The 22,004-nt window shown below is 45.0% G+C and overlaps 1 protein-coding gene across 1 annotated transcript in view; it reads left to right on the top strand.

Annotated features, from left to right (window-relative positions):
- TMC7 (transmembrane channel like 7) overlaps positions 1-22,004 on the top strand; it is a 49,164-nt gene that overhangs the window by 3,529 nt on the left and 23,631 nt on the right. The window contains exons 2-5 of the mRNA XM_027098119.1: positions 10,481-10,724; positions 11,574-11,722; positions 15,389-15,556; positions 19,125-19,207. Of these exons, the coding sequence (XP_026953920.1) occupies positions 10,481-10,724; positions 11,574-11,722; positions 15,389-15,556; positions 19,125-19,207 (644 nt within the window). The remainder of the gene's footprint in view (positions 1-10,480; positions 10,725-11,573; positions 11,723-15,388; positions 15,557-19,124; positions 19,208-22,004) is intronic.

Here is a 22,004-nt window from a genome sequence, read left to right as displayed (position 1 = left end):
AGCCCAGTGCTTGGTGTATAGGAGGCCTTCAATAAACACTAGTTGAAAGGATGCCCTTAGCGATTTGGTCCCCATCTTAGCTCCCATCTCCACACACACCCCCCACCCCCACCTGACGGTTCCCATGCCACTTTTTGAGCCTGAGAAGCTTCTGCTGTTCCCTCTTCCATGAGGCTATTACTTTACTTCCTTTTAAGGCATACTATTTTTCTCATCTTTCAGTCTGGTGTCACTTCCTCCTGGAAGCCTTCCCTGACTACCTCCCCTCCCACAGGCTAGACTATGTCTCGTCTCTGTACCCACAGAGCCCGCTAGCCTCACCCTGTCAAAGTATCCCTTGAACTGTATTCTCACTTCTCTTGAGTTGTATCATTTTTAAGGGCAGGGATTTTGGAATTAAGCAGACCCAGGTTCAGACACCGACTTGGCCTCTTATAAACTGTGTAGCCTTGAGCAAGTTACTGCCCTTTCTGAGCTTCCGTTTCCTCATCTATAAAGTGGAGATTCTGATAGGAATGGAAGCCGGAGGACCGCCTTGTTCCAGGGCCTCTCCACCTGCTCCCCACCCCTCCCAGGCCCCAGCGCTTCCCTCCAGGTCTTTGCAGCCTCTGTTCCCTCTAGCCGGCACACCCTTCCCCCTGCTCTTCCCAGGGCCAGCTCCTCACACTTCTGCTCTCAGCTGGAATGTCCCCTCCTCCCAAGAGGCAACGCCTCCCCACCCCCTGACCATGAGGCATTTTGCCCTCTTCCAGGGCTTTTTGCCCCTCAGCCCCGTCGTACCTGGCATGTTCTGTGTTTATTGAATGGAGTGACTCTGCATGATTTTTTCCCTTTGTCAAATATTTACCATATTCCAGTCTGTCAGTACTTCATACCAGCCAGTAAATGTATGTGTACAGGATGTGTAGTATAACTACATGCTCATTCCTGTCGGGAGTCCTTCGGCTAGCATGCATGCAGTGACATTTTTGGGGGGCGGAGATCGAGGCATAATTCGCATAACAAAATCAACCATTTTAAAGTGTACAGCATTTAGTGCGTTCACAATATGGTACAACCATCCCCTCTACCTAGTTCCAAAATATTTTCACATACCCCCATCTGCTAGGGTCACTGAAAGGATTTAATGAGATAAGCAGCACCTTGTGGGCAGGCGCTGTGCACTTGAATGGTAGCTCTTGGTATTATTATGATTATGATTATTAGGGCCTTTTCTAGCCCCAGTATTATCAGGTTTGATGACTGCATGTGCTCTGTGCCTATACTCTCTGAAGGTATCTGTTAGATACTTATGTAGTTAAACAACTATTCCGTGGGCTGTTTTAGTCTGACCGATTTTAGGAAATTTGAAGACAAGTAACCGTTTGACCTGCCTGTGTTTTGTTTTTTTTTTAACTTTATCTGCTAAGTCCATTCATCCAGGTTACTCATCAAAGCTGTCCTGGGTGGGAGGGCTGTTGTGCAGGCCTGGACACAGGCCACAGTGAGCCAGCCTTCTGACCTGAGTTATTTTTTTCCCCTCTGTCTGGAAGAGGCCGAGCTCTGTCTGCCCAGCAGTTCAGGACCGGATTAGGCCCAAAGGCCAGAGGCCGTGAGTGGCTTTTTTTGTTTGGTTTTTTCTTCAGGAAGTGAAGAATTTAAGGGATAAAAGGGGGAAATGACTTTTCAGTGTTGTTAACTTTGTTGCGATCTGGCTGCTTTGTAAAAGAGCATTGTTCGGCTGTGGGACCACCCAGCCCTTCTGTGTTTTCCCACTCCCACCAGGAGAAGGTGGGGAACTGATCCTGGGCCAAAAGCATGCACCAGGCAAGGGGCCTAGGGACGAAAGAGGCAGGCAAGGGACGTGCTTTCACGAAGCTTCTAGTCCAGCAGGGGAGACCCTAAACAGGTGGAGGGAAATGGGTCAGAGACAGCTAAGCATAGGTGCTGAGAAGGAGATAAGCAGGTGATGAGACAGAGAGGGGGAGCGGCCCGCCTGGACAGCCCTCCCAGGAGGGGACCGCTGAGCCGAGGCCCAAGGATGTAGAGGAGCCAGCGCAGGTGAATGGGAAGCCCCGGTGGGAAGAGTGTTCGGAGGGGCTACGGGAAGAGCAAAGGGCAGAGGTGGGAATGGCCTCCATGTATCTGAGGAGGCCTTGGGCTGGAGCTTGGAGAGGAGATGGGACGAGGTCAGCTAGCAGGAGCCGGTCCCTGAGGGTCAGTAGGCTCCGTCAGCAATTTGATTTGGGACTCAAGTGGGTAACTTTCTTTAATTCCTCAGAGCAACTCAGTGTAGTAGGTGTTATTTGCCCATTTTATCCCCCTGGAAACTGAGGCCCTGAGATGTTACTTGACAAGCTGCTGCAACAGAAGGATATTCATGTTGTGAATAGAGCTACTGTGTCCGTGTATTAATTTGACATGTTTTTTGAGTCCCTGTTATGTGCCAGCCCCATGCTAATCACTAGGGGTGTAAGAGTGAGTAAGACATGCTGAGGTCATTGCCCTCATGGTTCAGACCTTAACTTGACCTTGGAAAAAGGTCCTGTCTTCTCTGAACTTTCCACATTGCAAAATAAGGGTAATACATAAGAAGGGCCCATCCTGAGGATCACAGGAGATAGCTAGGTAAAGGATTTGACATCATCATGGCACACGGTAAAGGCTCAATAAGGGCGAATTTTTGGTTATTGTCACTTCCAGGAAAGTTGGAAGTCTTTTTTGGAGAGGTCCTAGCCAAGGAAGATAAACACTCCACATAGGGAGTAGCTTGGTCCTTAGCGAGAGGACACCCCCTCCTCCCCCTTGCCACTGCAGATTTAAATCTTCATGTACATTAAGTTCATCAATAAATAATCAGAGTCCTGGCTTCAAGTAGGTAGCACGATGTGCCAGGCACTGCCCTAAGCCAGGGGTCTGCAAACTACAGCCCATGGGCCAAATCTGGGCCACCATGTATTTCTATAAAGTTTCATTAGGAAACAGTCATGCATTATGGCTGCTTTCCTACTGCAGTGGCAGGTTGAATAGTTGTGACAGAGACCGTGTGGTAAATAGTATTTACTATCTGGCTCTTTACAGAAAAGATTTGCTGCCCTCTTTTCTAAGCACTTGACATACAGGAGCCATCTAATAGCCTTAGGAGGGCTGTGCGAGGTGGGAACTACTACCCCTATTTTACAGGTGGGAAAACTGAGGCACAGAATGGTCAAGAAACTTGCCAGGTCACACGGATAGCAAGTGGAGCCGGGGTTAGGATCCAGGCAGCGGGCTTTGGAGCCAGTGCTCTTAACCACGTGTCATGTCACCTCCTCAGACAGACAGAAGCACTGTAACAGCTCCATGGACAGTCCACCGGATGCTCTACTGGCTTCGAAACCAGGAGGCCTGGGTTCTGGGCTCAGCATGGATCTGATTGCGCAGTTAGTCACTGCTCCTGATGGCTGTTTGCTTGTCTGGTCATAAAGCCTTGGGACCCAGTCGTTCCCCAGGCCCCACCCAGGTGCCAGGTGGTGTGACTCACGCAGGTCCCCCCAGCCCTGCGATTCTGAAGTCTGGCAGATGCAGGAGGCTCCCAAGGCCCTGGCTCCTCCCCTCTCAGACTAGGTTCTGGGTTCCTGTGAAAAAGGCCCCTCTGTGTTGTCCAGTACAGTAGCCACTAGCCACACGTGGCTGTAAGGTGTAAATTGAATAAAGTCTGATAAAATTAAAAATTCATTTCCTTAGTCTTACCAGCCACATTTCAGTAACCCAGTAGCCACAAGTGGCTAGCGGTCACCACGTTAAATAGTACCATTATAGAACGTTTCCGTCATTGCAGGATGGTGCCCCTTGACACGTGATGCCCTGCCATGGGCTGTAGCCATGCCCACCTGCGTAGCTCAAGGACAGAAATTGCCACATGGCTGCCCGGAGAGATCCTGTTAAATCTGAGTCAGATCGTTCTCTGCTGAGAACCCCCCTTGGTTCCCACCTTACCCGAGTAAGGTAACAACATGGCCCACAGGCCCCATGTGGCCTGGCCTGTTTCTCCCCGACCTCCTACCCTGCTGACTCTCCTTCAGCCACACGGGCCTTCTTGTTCCTCGAACTGACCAGGCACAGTCCTGCCTCAGGGCCTTTGCACTTGCTCTTCTCTGTCTCTACCTTGCTCATCTCTATCTTCTGTTGGATGCTCTTCCTCCAGATAACCACGTGGCTCTTTCCCTCCCTCCCTTCAGGCTTTGCTCAAATACACCCCTGCTTTATTTTTCTCCAGACATCTATCATCATTTGAAATATATTGTTCTTACTTGTCTATCGTCTGTCTCCTCCAGAGGCAGGGGGAGTTTGTGTGTCGTATTCAAGGCTGCGTCCCAGTCCTAGAACGGTGCATGGCACGTAGCAGTTGCTGAGTAAATCTTTTCAAGTGAATGAGTGAATGAATGGATGGGTGGTTGGGTGGTCCTGCCAGGAGTAGGGCCTTGATGAGTCCCCTGGCCTCAGAGGTTTTTGAGCACTTGGTATAAATGTCATAGAAGCTTTAACCAGATCCCCTGCACTGGGAGCTCCTTGGTTAAGACCCTTTGGCAGCTGTGAGCAGAAATTATTCAGGTGCCCCAGCTCCAGTTAGCATCCAAAATCAAAACAATGTCACACACACAGACGTGAGTGGAAAGAAGTCTAAGAAGCTCTGAAATCGATGTCTACATTGTCTTACTGGTAACGTCAAACTGGGTGTACGTGCATGTGTCTAATAGGGCTGCCTTGTGTAAAGTACCTGAAGTAGAAAGGCTGTAATATACAGTCAACATCCCAATCAATATTTTTGTGCCAGCTTTTTCAATTGTGAAATAAAAAGTCACCCCTAAAGAAAAGAATAATATTAAATGCTTAAATTCCTTACATCTTCTTCTCATTTTTTTGGTGCCCCTCTTTTGCTGGTGTGCTAAACATATACTTTGGTCTCCCTGGTGGGTGAGCCAATGTTGCCTGTAACCTCAGCACCAAATTCATTTATTCACAGTTCATTCATGCATGCGTTCATTCACTTAACAGGTTTTTATTAAGCATCGCCATGTGTCAGGCTCTGTCTTACAGCCTGAGGACTCCGTGGTGAAGGAGAGAGATGGGGTCCCTTTCCTCATGGAGGTCACAGTCTAATGGGGGAGGGAGACGGTCAGAGTCAATACGCAGGTAAACACATAGGGAGGAGGATGGGCTAATGACAGGGATGCAGTGGGCTGGGCACTTGGGAGATAAGTGCTGGTTGGACGAGGCGGGGGGGAAACTCTTCGAGGCGGGAAGCAAGTCTGTAAACCTTCATCATCTCCAGAGCCCCTGCCCCCAGCCCAGAGTCCCACACAGAGAGGGACTCCATGAAAGGTATCAAACAGAGCTCACTGCCACAGCAGCTGGCCGGTTGCCTGGACCAGATGACCCAGAAGGTCCCTTCTTCCCCAGAGTTTCCATGATTCTGTGAGTGGGAAGAAAAACCCTGGAGTGAAGCCGGCACCAAATACGGTCAGGCTAGGTTCTCGGCAAGCCCCTGAGGGAGGCTGGCGGTGGTTTTGGTGCCATTTAGGTCACAGTTGGCCTGTGCCCACATTCTGGGAATGTTTGTGCTCGTTGGTAGGATTTGGTGTCCTGTGGAAAGAGCTGCCCAGCAAGTTGGGACGTCAGGATGCTCTCCAGATGTGCCTGCCTCTGCCCATTCATCCATCCATTCATTCATTCTCCAGATGGAGAGGTTTCTGTGAGCAAGGCACCGCTCTAAGCCTCAGAGAGACTAACTTTGTCCTTAACCTGGAAGAACAGCAGATACCAGAAGAAGTAGTTACCCCTGCCCCTGTCCCCATATCTCCTGTAATAATTACCCAGTCATCCTCCCACCTAAGTAACCTCCTGCTTGCTGAAATCTGACTCCAGTGGCCAACAGATTCTAGGCCTTCCTAGGTGGAGGCAGCCCAGTATCTGAGACCTGCTCCAGCCTCCCATGCACATGGTCATCAAGCAGCCTACACACCACAGGCTTAAATGATCAACTCAGGAGAACGTCCGACAGTAACTAGTGAGCCATTCTTATCCTCTCAGGATGAGAAAACCAAGGCTAGGAGAGGTGATGCCACCTGCCTTTCTAAGAATCGGTAGAACCAGGAGTCTGTCTTGACATCAAAGCCTTGGGCAAGCCGCCATCTCTCCAGACCTCAGGTTCCCTGTTGAAAAACCAGGGCAGCAAAGCCTTCCCAGCAGGGTGGTGTGAGAAATTCAGTGATGTCATGCTTTGAAAAGTGTGTGGTCCTACATGCAAAGGGTTGGAAGTGTACCAGCTACAAAAATAATGGTGCTTGTGTTCAAGGGTATAGTTGTGATTTTTCTTTTAACTTGAAGATGCAGAACTTCCCAAGGATGTCTGAAAAGGAAAAAGCATTCCTCTTCAGTGATGGCCATTTTGAAAATAGAGTTTTCCATCAGAGGCTGTTGCTGGGAAATGTGAATAGGATGTATCCTTCCTGTGGTGTGGCTGCAAGAACAATCAGATGATTAGTTCGCGTGGCATTTTATTGTTTACAAAGCACTTGCAAATCCATGGCCCACCGAGTGGTCTCATAGTAAAGACTATAGCTTTGGCATCTGACAGACCCGTGATAAGTTCCTAGTTCCAGCACTTCCTAGCTGTGTGAGTGGGCAAAGCACCTAACCTCTCCGAGCCTCACTTTCTTCATATGTAAAATGGGATAATTCTGTTCACTGAGTAGCTCAGAGAATTGAGTGTGGTGATGCATATCGTGTACTGCAAATAGCCTGGCGCAAGGTATGCTCCCAAATTCCCAGCCAGTATTATTTATGTTGTTGGTACATTTGTCCTCATGATCACGCTGCTGAGGTCATGGTATTATACCCACCGTTCCTGAGATGAGAAACGTGTGACTCAGAGGCGGTCTTTATTTCTCCTGGGGTGGCCTGGCTAGTGGGTGACAAGCCAGCCCGTCTCCAGCTCCGGCCCTGGGTCCCGCAGCTGCTGAATATTCAGTGGGCCAGTGCCGCTCCATATTCAAAGGCCTTTGTTCTGGTTCATAACAGCCCTTTGTTGCTGGCCAGAGGGAGGAGCGGTGGGCTTCGAGCCTCTAGCCTTCAGCCTCCACCCCAACCCCGGACCCCCGTGTTTGCTTAGGGAGCCATGTTACTAATGGAAGTGTGTCATGCCCTGGAGGGGGTGGGGCGGGCTGGGGCCGGGAATAAAGGTTGAGCCGGGTTTGTCGGCTTGCGCTTGGTGACTGGCAGGGCTCCAGACGCGTGTCCGTGTCATCAGCAGTGGGACAGCTGTTCTGCGATGTGAACTTGCCCATCGGAGAGGCAAGGATTACTGTCCTGCACCATCAGACTCCAGCTCGGATCAAGGCCTTGGCCGGTCCCCTCCCCCCAGCGCTCCCTTGCTGTTAGCTATAAGTACATTTACAGAGCCCACTGCGTGCAGGGCTGTGCTCAGTGTTTCCGCCTGCATGATCACCTTTGATTCTCACAAGCTGGCACTCCTATGATGGATCTCGTCCTTAGCCCTGAAGCCTACAGAGTGATCCTTTGAAACGTGCTCCGATCACGACATGCTTTGGCCCAGAGCCCCGGGTGGCTGCCATGGAAGGGTCATAGCACAGCCCACAGAGTCTGACCTGGTTTGTCCTGGCCACCTCTCTGATCCCTGCTTTCCATTCTTCCTGTCCCAGCTCCCTGTTGTTGCTTGATCGATTGCTCCAAATGTGATGGCTTAAGCCATTTTATTGTTTCTGCTGATCCTGCGCATCAGGAAATGAGCAGGCTACAGAGGAGATGGTTTGCTCAGCTCTGTGTCCTATCTGCTGGGTCTGAGCATCCAGTGGCCTTTTCGTGCCCATGGTGGGGCCTGGCGAGGACGACCAGGGTGGCTGGGGACCGGCTGCAATGGCCTGCTGGGGTCATAAGCCGGGACCTTGATCCTTACTGTCAGCCAGTTCCTTGGTTGTCCTCCTTGGAGCCTTGGGGCCTCTTTCTCTCCATGTGGTTGTGTCAGCAGCATCGCTGGACTTCTAACACAGCAGCCCCAGGCTCCCAACAGCACAGAGTAGAAGCTTCCTGGCCCTTTTAAGGCTTGGATCTGGAACTGGCAGAGTATCAGTTCTCTCGCGACCTTTGTTTAAAAACAAGTCATGGGTCCAGCCCGGATTCAAGGGGAGGAGACCACAGAGGGCTGGTGTGGCTCTTTGGGGGCCACCAACAAAAGAGCCTTCGAGGCTCCCATTCATTCACTCTTCCCCACTCACCTAGGCCTCCATGCTCTTCTTCAAGCATGCTGTGCATGCCCCTGCCTCAGGGCCTTTGCACTTGCTGTTTCCATCTCCCAGGATGCCCTTCCCCAAATATCCACAGGGCTCACACACCCCCTCTATGTAGCCTCAGTGCCATGTGAGTAGGGTATTTACTTTGTTCACTGTAGTATCCCTAGCTCCAGATCTGACACATGATAGGTATATTTGGTGAATGAATGAGTTTTTGAGATGAGAAAACTGAAGGTCAGAGAAGTTAAGTAATTTCCCCAAAGACACACAGCTAGTAATCGACAGACCCCAGATTCAAACCCAAGCAAGCTTTGCTCCCTGGAGGGGTAATTGCTTAGGTTATCACAGCTGCCTCCTACCTCCTCCTTCCATGTCCTGTCTCCACTCAGGATGGTCTTCCCAAACTAAAATCATATCAGGTATAAAATACATCCTGAAAGTGGCATTCGTTCCTCACCTTCAACAGAAAGCTCTCCCTCCTCGGACCTCTGCACAAGACACAGCAAAACTTGGCCTCCAGCTGTGGTCTGATGTAGCAGAGTGAATATTCTTTATTTTTATTTTTATTTTTATTGAAGTATAGTTAATAGAGATTCTTGAGTAGGCAGACCTGGCTCTGTTTCCAATGCCCCCACCCCCAGGCTCTCTAAGCACGGGCAAGTTACGAATGTCATCCACTCATCCATCTATCCAATAAGTATTTATTGAACTACTCTGAGCCAGGGATGCTGCTGTGTTCTGGGTTGCAATGGTGAGGAAATCTTCACAGTCCCTGCCCTCCGAGAACTTACAGTCCACTGGGTAAGACAGACATACTCACATGGTCACGCAAAGAAATATAAGGTTATAGATTGTGATAAGTACTGTGAAGGACTTACTGTGTGGGGGAAAATGAGTAACAAGACACCTACAGGGTTTCCCTGGTGGCTCAGTGGTTGAGAGTCTGCCTGCCAATGCAGGGGACACGGGTTCGTGCCCTGGTCCGGGAAGATCCCACATGCCGTGGATCGGCTGGGCCTGTGAGCCATGGCTGCTGGGCCTGCACGTCCGGAGCCTGTGCTCTGCAGCGGGAGAGGCCACAACAGTGAGAGACCCGCGTACCGCAAAAAAAAAAAAAAAAAAAGACACCTACAATAGTGCAGTGAGGCAGGGTTGGTTTCCTTGAGGAAGTGGCATTCAAGTAGGAGCTAAGAAGTTCACTCCAGGCAGAGGGAACAGCAATGCAAAGGCTCTGAGGAGGAGGGAACACAGGCCCATTTTAGTATACGAAGGATCCTAAGAAATGTAGGTTGGAGGTCAGAGAGCCTGAGGAGCTGGAGAGGCGGGCAGGAGTCAGATCATGCAGGGCTTCGAGGGCTTGGGCAAGGGGTTGGAGAACCCATGAATGACTTTATTTTCTCATCTGTAAAATGGGGATGATAATAGTACCTACCTCAGTACATGTGAGCATCTGTGGTCAGTTGGGCAACAGCTGGCTGTAGGCTGGCCTGGCATGGTCTCGGTTGGGGTGATCATCCCTGCTCTACCTGGTCTCATCCTCCAGCAGGTTAGCTTGGGCTTGTTCACAAGGCAGCAGCTGGCGTCCAAAGAACAGCAGAAGCTGGCAAGGCCTCCTGAGGCTAGGCTTAGAACTGGCACAGCACCACTTCTGTTGCATTCTGTTGGTCCAAGCAGATCGTAAGGCCAGCCCACATCCCATGAGTGGTCATGAAGCTCTTAACAGAGTGCCTGGTGCAAAGGAAGTGCTCCATAAACGCCATTATTATTATTGTCGTTGATGATGTTGTTATCGCTATGCATTTGCAAAGCAGTTTATGCTTTTCAGAGCTTTATCCCATACAGTGGATACCCTACACTGTGTGAGGATAGTTGGGGCAAATGTCACTAGCCCAATTTGCCAAATGAAAAACAGAGGTTAGATTACTCAAAGCCACACACCTAGCAAGTGGCTGAAGCCAGACACTAGAATGCAGGCATCATGTAACTTAAAACACACCTGCTGAAAGTGAACCCTTTTGCAGATGATTTCATTGTCCTGAGCACCATCCTGGTAAATGAAATAATTAAGATACAAATACTCTGTGAGTGGCCCAGGCTCCTGACTGTGAGGTTTAGTTAGGGTCTCTGAGATCTAAGTCTCCTACGTAAGTTTTGGGTTTTGGTCCCCAAGTTCACTGGGGTGAATGGTGGTTTTCTTCCTTCTTATCCAGAGAGCCTCTCTTTGGACTCCAGTTGCTTTTCTTCTCCACCTGTGACTTTCCTTCAAGAATTGCCAAGCTACCGGTCTATTGCTCGTAAGAGGACGACCATCCTTTCCCAGGACAAGCAAAGTGGCACTTTGCTGAAGCCAACAGACTCTTACAGCTCCCAGTTGGAGGGAGAAATCACTGAAAACCTTGACAACCAATCCATTCGGAAATACGCACTGAACATCTCTGAGAAGCGGAGACTAAGGTTTGTCCAGCAGCCATCTGGAAGGCATATGGTGTATGTTTTGGGAAGAGGTGCTTTTTATGCATGGAATGCATTTCCTGAAGAGTTCACATAATTAAAAGTTTATTACTTAGGATAAGCTAAGCTGCTGTGACAAAGATACCCACACAGGTAAAATCTCAGTGTATTAGAAGTTCATTTCTTGCTCACATAAAAGTCCTGGGTTAAGGTCAAGGGGGAACTTTGCAGTCACTCAGGGACCCAGGCTGCTGCCATCTTGTGGCTCTGCAACCCCCTAAGCCTCATCGTTGTCTGTAGTCACTCTGTTCCCCTTCCCCCCAGCACCTGCCAACCATGAATCTACTCTCCGTCTCTATAGATTTGCCATTCTGGACATTTCATGTACATGGAATCATCCATGTGTCTGACTTCTTTCACTTAACATCATGTTTTCAAGGTTCACATAAGTTGTAGAATGTATCAGTACTTCCTTTTTGTGGCTGAATAACATTCTACTGTGTGGATAGAGCACAGTTTATTTATCCTTTGATGGAGATTTGGGTTGTTGACACATTTTGCCTATTGTGATTAATGCTGCGTTGAACATTTGTGTACAAGTTTTTGTTTGAGACCCTGTTTTCAATTCTTTTGGAGTATCTACCTACGAGTGGAATTGCCGGGTCATATGGTAATTCTGCGTTTAACTTTCTGAGGAACTGCTGAACTTCTTCCTAGTGGCCACACCATTTTCCATTCCCACCAGGGGTGCATGAGGGCTCCAGGTTTTCCACATCCTCTCGGCTGGGGTTTTATTTGGTGCTGAGGTTGATGACCCTGCCTTGTCATTGTCATGCTTGTTTCTCAATGCAGGGACATTCAGGAGACCCAAATGAAGTACTTATCTGAGTGGGACCAGTGGAAACGGTATAGCAGCAAGTCTTGGGAGAGGTTCATAGAGAAGGCTCGCGAGATGACAACCCACCTGGAGCTGTGGCGGAAGGACATTCGCAGCATAGAAGGTACACACCCCACACTGCACGTGCTCCTCCGTAGAAGTCTCCTGCGCCTGAGGAAAGGACAGCTTTGTTTTCACTCACCCCCCAGCTGAAACGTAGCATTTCCTTCCGTGATGAATGTGAGCAACTAGCCACAGTTAAGGATTAATAGAGCCTGTGTCTTCGTCACCAGGAACATCGCAGATGTCTTCCTGTTCCTTCCAGTTGTTGTAGTTGACTAGGAATAGCATCTGTGCTCATCACGACTTTGAAATTACAGCAGTGATTAGATCTGCCACTAGACCTTGTTATTTAATATGTTAATGAAAATACTCATGTATTAATCTATCACAAATTTAGTTTATACAATAATGTTTTGATCATCATACGACCATTTGTATTTTGTGCGTTTAAAAATGTTATTCCAAGATGGGGCTCAATAAGCCTCATCAGACTGCCAAAGACACCCATAGCCCTGAAAATATTAATAATCCTACTTTCCCGTAATGGTGAGAATTGGGATGAAGTACAGGCAGACCTAGGAGATATTGAGGGTTTGGTTCCAGACTACCGCAATAAAGTGAGTCACGTGAATATTTTGGTTTCCCAGTGCATATAAAAGTTGTGTTTGCACGATACCGTAGTCTATTAAGTGTGCAATAGCATTATGTCTAAAAAGTAGTGTACATAACTTAATTAAAAAGTTCTTTATTGCTAAAAAATGCTAACCATCATCTGAGCCTTCAGTGAATTGTAATCTTTTTGCTGGTGGGGGGTTTGAAGTATTGCGAGAATTACCAAAATGCGACACAGAGACAGGAAGTGAGCAAATGCTCTGCAAAAATGGTGCTGATGGACTTGCTTGATGCAGGCTTGCCACAAACCTTCAATGTATGAAAAACAAAATATCTGTAAAGCGCAATAAAGCAAAGCACAATAAAAGGTATGCCTGTCATAACAAAATCCATAGACTGGGTGACTTAAAGAATAGAAATTTATTTTCTTACAGTCCTGGAGACTGGAAGTTTGATATCCGGCCACCTTGTCACTCTGTCCTCAAATGACCTCCTCTTTGTGTGTGCTTAGGGAGAGAGAGCACGCTTTGTTGCTTATTCTTCTAAGGGGACTAACCCATCATGAGGGCCCCACTTTCCTGACCTTACCTTAGCCGTGTTACCTCCCCAAGGCCTGTTTCCAGATACCATCACACTGAGGGTTTGAGTTCCAACATATAAATTTGCAGGGGGTGGGGGGAACAATATACAATTCAGTCCACAGCAGGTATACAAAAATTGGAAGTTATGACAAAATGTAAAATCAGAAAAAAAAAATTAAACATTTGGGTGACATAACTGAGCCAGGGGGAAAATACCTTTTAGGATTACCCGGTTTCTACTAGAAAGCAAAACAATTTACAAGCTTCTCCTCAAAACTGCTGAAATGGAAATTTTGTGATGTTTGTAAGGACCATGGCAGGATATGTGAAAAAATTTATTGCCCCCATTATTACTATTTTAAAACCTATAAAGTACCAGTGGTAATCTATTCAATGAACTTTTTTAGTTGTTTTATTGGGAGAATGTAAACTTATTTCCGGGGGGGATTCATTAGAAACTTAGAACTTCAACCATCCACTTTAGAAGTTTAAGTGAACATCATCTTTGGAGCAAAAAATAATAAAAGCTAACCTTTATTGAGCCTTCACTGTGAACTGGGCATTGTGTTCAACATTTTACTCATATGATCTCCGTTGATCCTCACAAGAACCCATTTTTCACATAGGCATTTATCATGTACGTGGTTCAGAGAGATTAAAACACTTGCCCAAGTTCATTGGCTAGAACAAGGCAGACCCAGAATTTGAACCCAGGCAGTCAAGCTTCAGGACCCAAGGTTTTAGCCACCATGCCCAGATTCCTCTCTTGTTAAGTGGTGGCTTTTATGAAGATTTTCATTCATAAAGTGGCTTATGTGTTGGAAGGTAGTTTCTCCCCATGGAACTGGGCCCTTGATTTTCTCTTCAGTGACTCCAATCCTGTGATTTCTTGGCTGACTAGGTACTCATCTGACAGGAAGTGAAGGATTGATAGTTAAGCTCCTTACCTCTGTCAAGGAGAGAAGAAAAGATTGTGGGTTTCACATCTTCAGTCTCAGAATATAAGTTCTTTGCCCACACCAAGAACAAGCAGACATCCTTACTCTTTGAGTGCTTTCTGTCTGTCTTTAGTAATTTAATCATTGTTTGGTGGAAGGTTTGTTTTCTATTTGAAAAATCGATGAATGTAATTCACTGCCTTAACAGAATAAAGGAAAAAAATTATATGATTAACCCAACTGATGCAGAAAAAGCATTGGTGAAATTCAGTTCTCATTCTCAGCAAATAAGAAATCGATGGGAGCCTTCTTTTTTTTGTTGTTGTTGTTTGTTTTGTTTTTTGTTTTTTTGGCCGCACTGTGTGGCTTGTGGGATCTTAGTTCCCCAACCAGGGATTGAACCCAGGCCACCACAATGTGAAAGAGCTAAGTCCTAACCACTGGACCGCCAGGGAATTCCCAGGAGCTTTCTTAATCTGGGAAAAAATATCTATAAACATTGTATAGCACACATCATACTTAATGGTGAAATATTGAAAGCTTTTCTTCTAAGATTGAGAATGAGGAAAAGACTTCTAATTATCACAGATTCTATTCAGCATTGTCCTGGAAGTCCTAGCCAATGTACAATGATGGGAAAAAAAGGGTCAATGACCAGAAAGGAAGACATAAGTTGTCTCTTTTTTTTTGCAGATGACATGATTTATTTGTAGAAAACAAAAAAGACAAACTATTAGAATTGAGGTAACTTTGGCAAGGTTGCTAGATATAAGATCTATATATATAACCAACTGTATTTCTATATACCAGCAACAAACATTTAAAAAATAAGTTATACTGTAGTATCATTGCACCTAGGAATACATCTAAAGAACTATGTGAAATAATTCTGCACAGAAAACTATAAAATATTGTTGAGAGAAATTAAAGAACCTAAATATACCATGTTCACGGATCAGAGACTCAATATTGTAAAGATGTCACTTGTTCTCAAACTGACCTATATATTCCATGTAATCCCAGTCCAAATCTCAGCACATTTTGCACATGCATGCATGTGTGTATGTGTGAAAATGAATATGCTGATTCTAAAATTTATATAGAAATGCAGAGGACCAAGGGTGCCTGAGGAAGAAGAAAGCCTAAAGACTTAGAGCACCATATATCAAGTATTATTGTATCTGCAATAATGAGACAGTTCTGGTATTGGTGCAAAGATAGACAAATAGACCCATAGAACAGAAGAGGGAATTCAGAAACAGGTCCATAAATATATAGTCAATTACAAACGCACTATTGCAATTAACTAGGGAAAGGATAGCCTTTTCAATAAATGGTGCTGAGTCCATTAGATATTCCTATGAGAAAATATTGAGTCCTCTCTCACACCATCTCAAATAATTGATTTAAGAGTGATTGTAGATTTACATGTGAAAGTTTAAACTTAATAATTTCAAGTAGAGCCTTGAAATTATTCTTCCTCCCTCCCCCACTAAGAGCCTCCAATTTCAGTTCAGCCCTCTGTGGCTGATTGAACCTACAGTGGGTACTGTATCAATACTCCTGGTCAGTGATGTCTGGATTTCTTTTTTCCAGGGAAATTCGGCACTGGAATTCAGTCCTACTTCTCCTTCTTACGGTTTCTGGTATTGCTGAATTTGGTGATATTTCTGATCATCTTTATGCTGGTTTTGCTCCCAGTCTTGCTCACCAGATACAAGATCACCAACAGCAGCTTTGTGCTCATTCCATCCAAAGGCGCGGGTGAGTGTAAGGCCTGATTTGCCATAAGGAGTGTTCTTTTCATTGTGTACCTAGCTACAATGCTTCTTTCTCTAGCAATCTTTATAATCTAAGTCTTGGGTGACTGTATTAGTCAGGATAGGCTAGGTTATGCTGCAGAAACAAATGACCCCATAACTCAGCACCCAGTAACCACAAACGTTTCTTTCTTGCTCACACTGTATGTCCATCAGTGTTTGGTGGTGGCTTTGTTCCATGTTGTCTTCACTCTGGAGCCCAAGCTGAGGGAGCAGCCTCTCTCTGCACTATTGATAGTCACAATGTCCAAAGGAAAAAGAGCCATGGCAAACACGTGCTGGCTTCTAATGCTTCTGCCTGGAGATGACGCACATCCTTTTCGCCACACCTTACTAGCCAGTGCAAGTCACTCGCCACTCCTGGGTTCAGCAAGGCGTTTGGGAGGAGCAATGGGGGGTGGGGAAGTGGACTATTTAGTAAACATAATACGGTCGACTCCAGTGACTTCATTTCAAGCTTTTATTTCAAGGCTTTTATCTCCGATAATGGTGTTGCTCAGGCTGCCATTTATTAAACATCAGTCATCTGCCAGACGCTATGGCAGGTAATGGACCTGTGTTTTCTTACTGAATTCTCAGTGTAAGTCAGGTCTGGGCATCCTGTTTTTTCAAATGGGGATAATTTCTGTCATTCCAGAGATGTTTATTTACCACCGTCTAGTACTAGGCTCTGTGCTAGGAGCTGGAAGTGGAAACCTCCTGCTTCTATCACATGACTCCTCTCCCCAGAAGAATGCCCCGTCTGCAGTCACTTCTGTGGCTCTAAACATTCCTCCTCATCATATTTGTTTTTGTTTTAATTCTATTACACTTAAAAATCAAATAAGAATAACGTGGAAACGCTGACTTTTTGAGTGCCTACTGCCTGCCCGATGCTGCATTCTCATTTCTAATATGTCCATGTCACAGATAAATATCTCCTGCTGCTGTGTGAAAACCCCTGGGTTCGGTTTCAAGGCCCAGCTCTGTTAGTTGATTAGATTTTGTGAGCCTCATTTTCCTTATCCGTAGAATGAAGGTGATGATTTAACTAGTGAGACAATTGTTTCATTATTCAAATAATGTTGTACTACACTATTTAATACTTAGCTCATTAAAAGATAATAAATACTTATTATTTAAAGTACAAATAATTGAAAACAATAATATAAATTCTATATTATTTAATACAGAAAACTTAAGTAATGATTAAGCAATACTCATAATTTTTAAATGAATATTAACTAAGATAATACAGTGCTTTGCCCATGGAAAGTGCTCAATAAATGCAGCTTTTTTTTTTTTTTTTTTAGTATTATTTCTTTCTAGAAGAACTGAATGCTATTCTGTCTCACTAGACACCACTGCCTGTTCAGTTCTCCCTTTAGCCGTGAGCAGGGCCTTGGGCGGAGGGAGGCCACGCTCTTGGAGGAAATGAAGCTGGACTCTGAGCGTGGACACCACGCATCTCTTCTTTTTCCTCATTATTTCCTCTGACTGCATCGTCCTCCTGCACATGCTTTTTTTTTCGACTTACCTAGTAAACTTTGTCCCTTAAGATAAGGGTCAGAAGTCCCTTTCTTCCTCTTCTCACTTCCCTTCTCCGTTCCTTCAACAAGTGTTTATTGAGCACCTGCTGTGTGCTGGGCCCTGAGCCAGGCCCTGGGGCTACAGCAGGGACCGCCACAGGGTACTGCACTATAGCAGAGGATGGACGTTAGGAAGGGACCACACGAAGAGGTATATAAGCTATGAATTTGCCTCTGGGGGAGGGGAAAGGATAAGGTGCTGAGAGGTCAGACACCAGGACACTGGAGGCTGAGGGGTGCCCCAAGCCCTCTGTGAAGGCAGGGATATGTCAGGTGAGCCCAGGAGGACAAGGAGAAGGCAGCTGTTGGAGAGCTCGGGGAAGCTTCTTCATGCAGAGGAACAGCATCTGCAAAGGTTCAGAGCTGGGAATAACTCAGCATATTAGAGAAATGAAAAGCCAGGTGTGGCTGGTGGACACGTTCCTGGAAAGGGCCAGATAGTCAATATTTTAGGCTTGGCTGGCCATATGGTCTCTGTTGCAACTATTCAGTACTGCCGTTGTGGCACAAAAGTGACCACGGAGAAATGTCCCAAATGGGCATAGCTGTGTTCCGATAACACGGTATTAACAAAAAAAGGCAGCTGGCCAGATTTGGCACAAGGACCATAGTTTGCCGACCTCTAGGCTTGAGGACAGTGAGTGAGGAGCAGAGTGGCAGCTGTCTCTTTCCATCTTCCTGACTCTGCTCCAAATAGTGACTGTCTCCCTCCTCTTTGCCTCTAATACTGTGTTCATACAACCATTTGAGCACCTTATATACACCTAACTTCTACTTATCCTTTCTACCACTTGATGGTGAGCTTTTCAAAGGCAGGAACTATTTCTTACTCATCATTTTATCTCCAGCATGTACCTAGTGCATAGTAATTAAGAAGTGTTTGTTGAATGAATAAGTGAACACACATGTTAGGATTATAAAATGGCAGAGCTGGAATTGGCCTTGGAGGAACTGGTTCAACTCTCTTATTTTAACAAAGGGGAAACTAAGGTCCAGAGAAGGGGTAGTACATTGGATTATTTTCCCCAGTTTGTCACTCCCCTGTAATTGTAACTTTGCAAAGCTTCCCACTGTGAGCAGAGAATACTTTCTGCCCCCATTGATATTGCTCTTGGCCATGTGACTTCTTTTGTCTAGTGGAGTATTAGTTTGAAACGGCTTTATGTGGTTGGCCTGCCTTATGAGAAGAGCCATGAGGAGAGCATCCCCCCCAGGTAGCCACTGCCTCTCCAGTCTGGTCCCAGAGAGAAATCATGTAGAGCAGACCTCAGCCCAACTGGGAGCCTGGTGTCCATCCTGGCTTAGCCTGAATCAGCTGAGTGAACTCAAACTGTAGATCCATGAAGGAGAAAATAAATGTTTGGAGGTTAAATAATTTGAGACTTTAAGGTTGTTACACAGAAATAGCTGACTGATACAGAGGAAGTGAATTAGTTGTTCTAGCATAATGTAGTGTCACTAAAATTGCTGTTCAAAAATTTTCTTGGTCAATTATATGCAGGTAAACATATGTTTTTTTTTTAAGTGAAACTGCTTGTTAATTTACACACATGTAGAGATCTTTTAAAACTGGATTGCTTAAAATGGAATAATAATTATATCGACCACATCTTCCAAAACATGTGCAAACATGAACCCCAAAACGTAAAATACTAATACAATCAGAAAGCCTGTGCTGTTATTAGACCCATATACGAAACATATAGAAAAAACATATATCCCAGGTATTTAGAGAATAGTGAAAGGGGAAAATGGTACTGTACTTGGTGCACTGGCGTTTAGATTGCAAATAGAAAATCACAGATTCACAAACATATCCATATATAATTGTATATGACATCTAAATGTATATACATATACAAGCATATATACACAAATTATGATAGACAAGTTATAGAGACTGAAGCTATTTCTACTGACGTTCTTGTTTTTGTTTTTTTACAGATATTCAATGCACAATGTATCCAATAAGTAGTTCTGGACTCATTTACTTTTACAGTTATATCATAGACTTGCTTTCTGGCACTGTAAGTATTTAACATAATTCTGGATTTGGACCCTCAATACTGAAATAGGTTAATTTAAAGACCAGGTTCCTGAATGTCTGCAGTGAGAATCAAACACGAGTGTTGACACAGGTACCAGTGAAAGAAAACAGGATTTGCAGTGACCTTATCGGCAAGGATAATGTTCATCCGCCCCTGCTAAGATGTACAGGAAATGTATTTTGTCACTTTCAGCCCTTGGCCTTTTCCTGATTCCTGCCACCTTTGTATTGACCTGCAACAAGATCTGAGTTCCCCTGTAGAAAGAAGTTTCCGTGAAAATAAACCCAGATAGAATTTATTTAACTTCTCTGACATTGAAAGACCTTAACATATTGTAATCCTAGACCACCTGGATGAAAGCTGTGACTCCTCTTCCCAGCAATTACACACACAGGTGTGCGTGGTACACACGTGCATACATGCCCTTACATGTGCACATGCACACACCGCACTTGTGCACACACATACGCAGTCCCTGAAATCCCTTAAAAGTCTATTAATCCCAGGTTAACCCTGCTGCTCTAAAGTAGAATTAATCTCATCCTTCCTATAGTAGTTCCAAACGTTTTAAATTCTTCTTTATTCTAAAAAATGTTTTTGTGTGTGTGCTTTCATTTTTTTAATCCCACTTTTTTTCAGCAAATAAGATTGCAGCTATGAAAAGTGGTGTCTCTGCCTTCTAGACTAGGGTTTCTCAACCTTGGACCCGACACTCCTTTGCTGTGGGCCTGTCCTGTCCACTGGAGGGTGTTTACAGCATCCCTGGCCTCCATCCACTAGATGCTGGTAGCAGCCCCACTGCTGTGACAAGCAAACATGTCTCCAGACATGCCAGATGTTTCCTGGGGAACAAAATTATCCCAGGTTGAGAACCCCTCCTTTAGATGTTTTAAAAAATACAAGTATATAAAAATACCTTTCTGAAAGTTACTGGTATTAAAATGCCATGCTATTGAACATTTCTGAATCGATCGATAGAAAGCATCGAATTTGTCCACTGCATTTGGTTTTGAAAAAGTGGATTTTACATCTCTGATCTCATGTTTTCCTCAGAACAACTGAGAGGAATCGTCAGGTGGGTGTTAAAATGTCCACTATACAAATGAGAAAACTGAAGCTTGCAAACTATGCAAGGAGAAAAGAAAGCCAGTGACTCACCCAAGGTCACATGCTAGTGAGATCAAATCCCAGAACTGCTGTTAGCCCCATTTCTTTAGGTCACATCCCATGAGAGAAGTTCCTTGCTGTAGGTCACCACACACCATGATCTTCTTCGTTATAGGAAAGATTTCACAGGAGACTTAGATGCACTTGATCATAAATGTTCAATAAACTATGCATGATAAAAAACAGCCCTGCCCCAAAGAATGAATTTTCTACAGTGATAAAAATGTTCTGGATCTGTACTGTGAAATTCGACAGCCACTAACTCTTAAGCACTTGAAATGTGGCTAATGTGACCAAGAAACTGAATTTTAATTAAATTTTATTGTTGTTAATTTCAATTTATTTGTTTTCAATATGTGTTTTTAAAACCATTCTACATGCATTACAGAATGGCCATCATGTACATTCCCTGTAATATCACTGTTCTCACCCATGCAAGCAAGTAGCAGCCTTACACATATTTTTCATGTGTTTTTAAACACTTCTGTTCATGTTTATAGAATGAACAAAACAGCCACTTGCTGAACAGGGTTTTCTATGTAGCAAGCAAATACCACTTCAGCATATGTCTTACAAGTGTTTTTAAACATTTCTATATGTATTACAAAATGACTGTCACATCCATTCATGGAAATAGCAGGGTTCTGTTCTCCATGTGGGTTGCAAGTCTGTAGCAGTCTTACAACTTCTCTCTCACGCTGAATTTTAAAAACTTTTCTACACACATTACAGAATCGACATCCCATGCATTGACTAAAATAAAAGTATTCTGAACATATTGAGCAAGTAGCACTTTTACAACCATCTTTTTTCCTGTTTTTTTAAAATCTTCACTAATGCATTACAGTATGCGTATCACATTTATGCACTGAAAAACAGTCCTCAACATAGCAAGTAATTAGCATTCTTACATCTTTTACATGTGTGTTTTTTTATTAAATTGAGATGTGATTGACATATAACACTGTATACATTTGAGGATGTACATGTTGGTTTGATACCTTTATATATTGTAATATGATTACTATAGTAGTTTTAGCTAATAACCTTTATCATGTCACATATAAATTTTAATGATAGGCCCAAGAGGGAGCTGGCCAGAGAGATTAAGCAGTGGCTTGTCTTTGCTGAAAACAATTGAGGCAAGCTCATGATCGTATCAGAGAAATTATTTTCCAGGCCCAGTGGACCTTTGTCCTGTAATGTAACTTTATTTTGTAGGAGAGATTGATGACAGTCCTGACACCAACCTGGGGCAATAAAAACATGTTTTGTACAGTTGGGCAAGTTTTATGGCCTGTGTGCCCCAGCTTCAGGAGGGTTAAAGAAAAGATGGAGTCTTCTGTTTCTACATGTTTGTTTTTCTATTAAAAATTTACTTAAGTACTCAGTATAAGAATACAGGGTGGCTTCCCTGGTGGCGCAGTGGTTGGGAGTCCGCCTGCTGACGCAGGGGACACGGGTTCGTGTCCCAGTCCGGGAAGATCCCACATGCCGCGGAGCGGCTGGGCCCGTGAGCCATGGCCGCTGAGCCTGCGCGTCCGGAGCCTGTGCTCTGCAACGGAAGAGGTCACAACAGTGAGAGGCCCGCGTACAGCAAAAAAAAAAA

The sequence above is a fragment of the Aethalodelphis obliquidens genome, unplaced genomic scaffold (assembly GCF_003676395.1).
Source record: "Aethalodelphis obliquidens isolate GAN/ISIS:26980383/991018 unplaced genomic scaffold, ASM367639v1 scaffold120, whole genome shotgun sequence".
Lineage (NCBI taxonomy): Eukaryota > Metazoa > Chordata > Mammalia > Artiodactyla > Delphinidae > Aethalodelphis > Aethalodelphis obliquidens.
This window is presented reverse-complemented; position numbering and strand designations above follow the sequence as displayed.